The sequence below is a fragment of the Poecilia latipinna genome, unplaced genomic scaffold (assembly GCF_001443285.1).
Source record: "Poecilia latipinna isolate Pla-1442-1.1 unplaced genomic scaffold, P_latipinna-1.0 Scaffold381, whole genome shotgun sequence".
NCBI lineage: Eukaryota > Metazoa > Chordata > Actinopteri > Cyprinodontiformes > Poeciliidae > Poecilia > Poecilia latipinna.
The window spans coordinates 84,006-91,104 of record NW_015112997.1 but is presented as its reverse complement, the minus strand read 5'-3'; the positions used below and the strand labels follow the sequence as shown (position 1 = coordinate 91,104).

Below are 7,099 nucleotides of genomic sequence, written 5' to 3'. Positions count from 1 at the left end.
TACTACTTTTTTTGTTTGACATGATTTTTTTTTTGATTGAATAATTGTGAAACAAATCTAACTCCATATCATTTAGGCATAATTTCAAACTTGAGGCAAAAATGGATCAACTATACACTCACCATCTTTTAATTAACTTCATATTATTGTGCGTAGTTTGCATTGCTTGTATGTTTTAATTTTGTTTTGCATTGGCATTTTAAACCTTTTACAAACCAATAGCTACATCCAATGTTATACGCCCATGTAGCGAGAGAGAGATGGCAAACTAGCGTGAGTTACAATTGATGTGATATTTTTATTTTTTTTTGGTTGACTGAAAAAATAAATGGCTAATAAATTAAATTAGCTCCACCCTTAAATTTAAGGCTTTTAGCCATCTTTCTTGGTAATTGACAATAACTATATGGTGATTTTTGGCTAAATCAGTTATACAATATATTTTATTACCATGAAAACTAAAGTTATGCAATGAATTGTGGTTAAATGGGTACATCAAGAACCAAATATGCTAAAGCTGCTGCATTTCAAAATTAGAATTTATACTATATAATTTAATCTCTTTCCTCAGATAATTTTCATATTAGAGTCCAATGTTGATAATATTTGGCCATACCCATGACCTCTGCCCATTGATCACTGTTAAATGGATTGCTTAGAGATTTTGAATTGAGGTTCTGCAAAGTTTACAGAACATTAAAAAAAAAAAAGAAAAATTCTACAACATCCCTTTCAATGTTCCTCTGGTCTACTGGAAGTTTGGAATAATTAAAACTACCATAGCAGACTATTTTGCAAAAAGGTAAAACTGAGCTTAAAAAGAGGCCTCTAGAGTATGAGGATGAAACATAACATTAGATTTTTATTAATTCAAGCAAACTGTTACAGTCAACAGTTACATAAGTTATGATATACAGTAATGTTCTCATCTTTTTCAAATTTTTCTTTAAACCAGGGTTTCTGTCCTGTTGTGCCCCCAAAACATAGAAACAGCAAATCCATACAAGCGCAGGCAAGTAAGTAGTAACAGCACAATACATTCATCAACTCAATAATACGTTTTGTACGAACAATAAGGCAAGGTGAAAAAAATTCAAAAAAGAAGAAGAAAAAAAAAAGAAAACCCAAACTCAGAGCGATGACAGACATTTTCTTTGCAACAAGCCAAATCAAGGCATAACACGTTCTTCTGTTTCAGATCTTGTAAAGTCAGCAGTGTGCAGATTTTCCTCCGAACAGCAGCTGCAGAAGCAACGAGAAAAGGTTTGCGGTTTGGTGGGCAGGTACATACTACAGTGGGAAGAGGATCTGACAGAAAAGCTGCCTTCTGTGAGACTTAATGGTCCGTACCTGGTGTTGCTCTGGTTCGTGCACACTGAACAATGAGAAAGGCAGGAACTCTGATTCACTTTCAGAGTAAAAAAATCACTCCCAGAGTCATGAGAAATTTTATTCTACTTTAAAAAAAAATCAATGGCTTAGTGTTTCTTTTGTGACATTTCCATTATTATTTTTTTATAGAGGTCAGGAATGGCAGAAGTGGCTCCATAGAACCTGGACAGACAGAAAAAAATGCAACCTCTAGTCAGACATTTCCCCTGGATTAAAGGTAAATGGATGGATATGCACACACGTCACAGCAGCCATATGCTTCTTCATCTTCACTTTAAAACAAACGGTTGTCTGTTTTTGCGGTAACGTCAGTTCTGATTTAAAAGAAAAGAAGAAAAAAACAAACAAACAACCCAACGGGTGTTTAAACTGTTCATGTAGTGCTCAGTACTGGAAACTACTGGCCTGCTAAATCAATAAATGTTTTAAGACTATAAAAGACAATAAAACAAAAGCAGCATTCACTCAATGCCATATTCCGCCACCAGGTGGCAAAACAATATTGGAGAACTTAACAAGAAACATGCCTCCACTTTTCCTTCTCTTTTTGTCCAACGTTACTACTGAACAGATAAAAACAAAAAGTCATTATTCAAAAATGTCATTTTCATGTATACCAGTAAAGATGATACAAACCAGGAATTATTACTGCAGAAATAAATGAAGGATAAAGAGAGAGAGTGAAAAAAAAAACCTCTTGAAACACTAGACTAGACAGTCCAATGAGAGCGGAGTGGAGTCTTTCCACCAAAAACAAACCACAACGAGACAGAGACATGAAGAGACAAAACGAAAAGGAAGCTCGATTGTGGAAATAGGGGGGTGACCAAAAGGCTCCTCTTCTTTGATGGCGAGCCAAGGAGCGCTGATGGAGCGTGGGGCACCTGAACATGTTTTATCATCAACCACCAGCGACTCTCCGTTTCCCCGCCCCCCAATGCTCTCTGTCATTCCATCCAGTCCCCTTCGTCAAATTCGGACTCGTCCTCCGAGTCGGAGTATTCCACGGCGATGCGCCGAGAGAGGATGGTGGCCACGTCGTTCCCGACTCGCTCGTGCTTAGCCTCCTGTTCTCGCTGCTCTTCCACTTTTCGCAGCTGGATTCCTGCAGCAGGGAATTAGGAGGAAACCTCAGTATCTGAACGCAGAACGGTCGCAGCAGAATGCAGACCCTCAGCTAAACGAGTAAAGGGCTTTAAGTTGTAAATTGAAGACATTTCGAGATTAAAAGTATAACTTCTTGTAGGGTAAGAAAAAGAAACTAGAGCCTTCTAGACATACTAAGTAGGGACATTTCTATAATGATCTTCATATCTAGTTTATATCTAGTGAGAAAAAGGTCTGTCCATTATATAAGAAGAAAATCTGCAATTTCACATAACACCAATGTGTTATTTGAATTGGTTTTCACCCTGAATTAGCAATTTTAAAACAGGAATACTTAAGTTGTGGTTGAAAGTCACTGTTTAGGTCCAAACACCACGGAGAAAACAAGTAGATGGACTTAAAGAGTTTTCTATTTTGACAACAATAAAGCAGCCTGACACTTTTCAGGCAGTGTACACTCATGAGTACATGACAGACTCATTATACGACATATTCTGGCAATGAAGCTGCTTGCAGAAATGACTTAAGTCTGAACAGGAGCAGAAAAATGCCTAACCTGAATTCTGACAGGATTTTAGTGGTTTGAAGGTCAGTTTTTTCACAATCAATCAATCACTGTGGTTAATTACATACATACATACATACAGAGTGGTTGAAATCTCTCTGCCGGATCCTGGTTTGTTAAGTCTCCAAACTGCTCAACTCAGACAATAGTTATGCTGGCTTCTTCCTCGTCATATTAAACCTTCACTTGACTTAAATTTGAGCCAAAGACTTTGCTATCGCTACGTTGTTGTTTGCTAGGCATTGTGTTATGCATTGATCGTTCAGCGTTTCAGGCATATCATCCTTCTTTTGCAGCTTTGGTGCTTGCTGCTCGCTATTTTCTCTCTTTCTTGCGTATTTTATTTTTTTACATATTTAACACAACGGAGAAGGAGAAGTTGTACACTAGTTATATACTTCAAAATGTAACTAGTGTAAAATAAGTGGATGGACATTTTGCAGCTCTGAAAAGTAAAAATAACTTGGAATTGCACAGATTTGCAAGTTCTGTCCAAGAAACTCATCTGACCTTTCCTGATAGCTTCCAAGAGCACGCTCCGTGCGTCGCTGATTGGTGGCAGATTGGATGGATGGTGCCTCTTGGTGCCCACATCGTGCATGGCATGAGGAGGCGGAGAAGCCATGGCTCCTGCTGAGGGAAAGGCCGGTACAGGTGGGGGGCCCGACTGACAAGGCGACGAGCTTCGCACTCCAGGGAGTGGCAGTGGAGGTGGTGGCGGGGGAGGGGGCAGGATGGTGCCGTCTGACAGGGTCCCAGAGCTTCCACCCAGGCCCTTGTCCTGGCCGTGCTGGAGGCGGGCCGGGGATGAGGAGTGGAGCGGCGGCGCGACGGGCGGTGGTGCTGGGTGGAGCACCCCGGGCGCAATCTGGAGCGGAGCAGGGGGCGGAGGGATGGCTGGAGGCTGATGCTGGATTGGCAGAGGAGGAATGGGAGGAGGAGCAGCGCCTCGCAGGCCCATGGAGGGCAAAGGGGGAGGTGGCGGCGGGAGAGGGGGTGGCGGTGGAGGAGGAGTGCTGGAGTTGAGGCCCGCCGTCCTCGCTGGGGACTGAGGTCTGCTGTCGGAGAAACCTGAACTGGAGCTGGAGGGAGGGGGGGAATAAACAACGATGTGGTTTATTCAGACCGACACCTAAAGCAGATGTTCCTTTCCTTACATGGAGTTCGTCTTTAATCTGTGACTTTTTTTTTTTTTTTTTTACTGTGAATCATGTAACTAAGTGTCAAGATTCCCAAACATTCTCACAAAATGTACCCACATTCATTTTTCAAATGTTTATTTCTATTTTACAATTGCAGTCCGAAACATATTTTGCTAGGATTTTAAGTTGAAGATCGATTAGTTAGTGATCGAAAAAAATTTTTTACCAATAAAAATCTGGTTCCGTCCCTCTTACACAGATACGCTTAAATCAAGCTCGGTGCATCCAGTAGCACTTGTATTTACTTAATCTTGGTATAAACACAGCTGTTTATACACTGTTTATAGCTGTTTATAGCCTTCGTCCACAACCTGCCTGCTGGTTGTGGACGAAGTTGCATTTTCTTGCATGGAAAGAGAAGATGTTCACGTTCGATTAGAGCCGGTGGAAAATCCTCTTAGGCGCTGTGAAACACTTGAGATGGCAAAGACAGAATGGTGCAAAAATGTTTGATTCTACGTGTGCAAAGCTGTTAGAGGCACACACCAAAAGATCAGGGAACGCAAATATAGGTTCTATTTGTGCTTGCTTTTAAACCGCAGGTCTTTTGCCTTCCAGTTAACAATCGTGCACTATTTTAATGTTCGTTTATCACGTGAAATCCCAATAAACTTTACTGAAACGTGTGGCTGTGCCACGATGAAATGTGAAGGAGCTCAAGCTGTAGGAATACTTGGACCCTCGGGCCTTGTAACCAGACTGCAGCTGATTACATCATCAGTGTAATTTCGAAAATCCAGCTCAATCAACTGATTATATGCTGTGGGAAAACTAAAATCCTTCCTTTGGGAGGAAGCAAATGTCAACATCTTTGTTTTGTTTTGTTCAACTAAAATCACAACTCTTCTTAATTAAAAATGTGCAATAACGCATGAGCAACGGGGACTGAGAAATCACTTCGGATGCATCCTTTCTAAAATCCCCACTGTTATCAGACTTCCATCAGCATTTACCCACATTAAAGACAGAATGCTAATCATGCTGGCCATTCACCGTCGCTGAAGCTGTGAGGGTAAATATAGATGTGAACCACGACATTGCAACACAAAGATGGAAAAGCTCACAATAATGTTTCCTCCTGCAGAGAAAATTGCACTGCAGAAAAAAGAAAAACAAACCAGCAAGCGGCAGAAAATAGCATAGAGCATATTTTCTACAAACGCATTCGAATGAAAACTGAAGGAGGTGAAAGTGAGACACGGAGCACATCAATGGCAATTCATGAAGAAGACAACACAGCAAGACATCAAGCAAATGCTGAGGGGTAAGTCAGCTTTTATGCAGGACCGGTGTGAAGTCAGACAAAAGCAGGAGAATGCTGGAAGGACAACTGCGAAGGAAAAAAGAATAAAGAAACATTTTGGTTGTGTTCGATCAATCCGTCTGTCGTAAAAGAGGAGCAGAAGCAGAAAACCAGCCGTTAATATGCTCTATGGCCTTAAGCTATTGATCATGCCGTTCATCTTTGACCAGCAAAATCCGCTCCCCTTTCCCTATTAACCAGGATTTCCCTGGCGTGAAAATAAATCTTTAATTTGACAAACCAGAATATAAAATGGTGAACAAGCCAATATAGATATATATATGGATATATATTGTATTTGTATGAGTGCAGTCGTTAAAAACAAACTTCAGCACAAACGTCAGAGCCGACCTGATCACAGATGGGGGCTTGATTTCGCCCAGTGGGTGCCCAGGGGGAGGCGGGGGAGGAGGGTCATGGGGTCGGGAATACATTCTGTCCCCGGTGCGGTTCAGCAGCTCGTTCATCTGGGTGTAGGGCAGCGCTGCAAGCGAGAAGTGCCCGTCCAGATGTTCCATGTACAGGGCAGTTCTGAAGAAATGGCACACATTATGATCATCAACACCATTTTTGCTTTATTGGCCCCCTATTTACATCCAACCCACCATTGTGTTAAGTATTTCTTACGTAAGTTTTCGTGGAGAGAGACAAAAGAAATGCAGGTAACCAGTCACCTTTCCCCCCCCCACACCATCATTAGAGCATGATGCAGCCACCACCAAACTTCACAGGGGGACCACCTCACTTTCTTTCAAAAATTAATCATCACTCTCCAGTTAGCAACCAGATTTCTAGAGTTTGCAGTGTCAAAGTCCAGATCTAAATCCACCTGAGAATTTGATGCAAGACATGGAAGCAGTGGCTCACAGATGCTCTCCATCCAATCAGACTGAAGAAGAATGAGCTAAATTTTCAGTGTATGTGAACGCCATGTTTCCATTTCAGTCCATTTCATCACCACGCTTCTACTCTGTGTGTGTCGTATTATATTCCAATAGAATACCTTGAAGTTTGTGGTTGGGAAGCGACAACGTGTGGAAAAAGATGATGCGGTATGTATGAGTTTCCAAGTTTCTGTATAAATTAGAAGTATTTCTTGCGTACAAGTATTATGTATTAAGGCATATATGCCGCAGCAGCTGTATCAGTTTCTAAAAATGAGGCTCCTATGCATAAAATACATCTGCCCTTCATAGACACTATCTGACATTATCAGTACACAGGCAACACTGTCATGTCAATTTACATGAAATTTATTCTCAACTATCTTTGTAGGAAAGATTTTCTGTCTAGTATTTGTGGCATAGATGCATCCAGGAAAGCAACAAGTTTGCATAAAATCTTAATTGCATACATCTGAAATGAAAGTATTGAACATTAGTAGGAATACACCTTGGTGGCGTAATAAAGTCTATAGAAAATATTATATACATATATATTACGCAGAACCCATTTTCAAATGTTAATTTAACTAAGTCATTGATGGCTTTAGCTCTACGGTCAGGTCTAATTCGTTTTCAGCAAAAAGCA

General features: G+C 40.9%; 1 protein-coding gene across 4 annotated transcripts in view; it reads right to left on the bottom strand.

Annotated features, from left to right (window-relative positions):
• Positions 1 to 842: 842 nt before the first annotated feature.
• wasf1 (WASP family member 1) overlaps positions 843 to 7,099 on the bottom strand; it is a 63,769-nt gene continuing 57,512 nt past the window's right edge. For all 4 annotated transcript variants that reach the window (XM_015036785.1, XM_015036787.1, XM_015036788.1 and 1 more), the window contains 3 exons: positions 5,921 to 6,100; positions 3,575 to 4,146; positions 843 to 2,497 (listed from right to left, as the gene is read on the bottom strand). In XM_015036785.1, the coding sequence (XP_014892271.1) occupies positions 2,340 to 2,497; positions 3,575 to 4,146; positions 5,921 to 6,100 (910 nt within the window). In that variant the 3' untranslated portion in view covers positions 843 to 2,339. The remainder of the gene's footprint in view (positions 2,498 to 3,574; positions 4,147 to 5,920; positions 6,101 to 7,099) is intronic.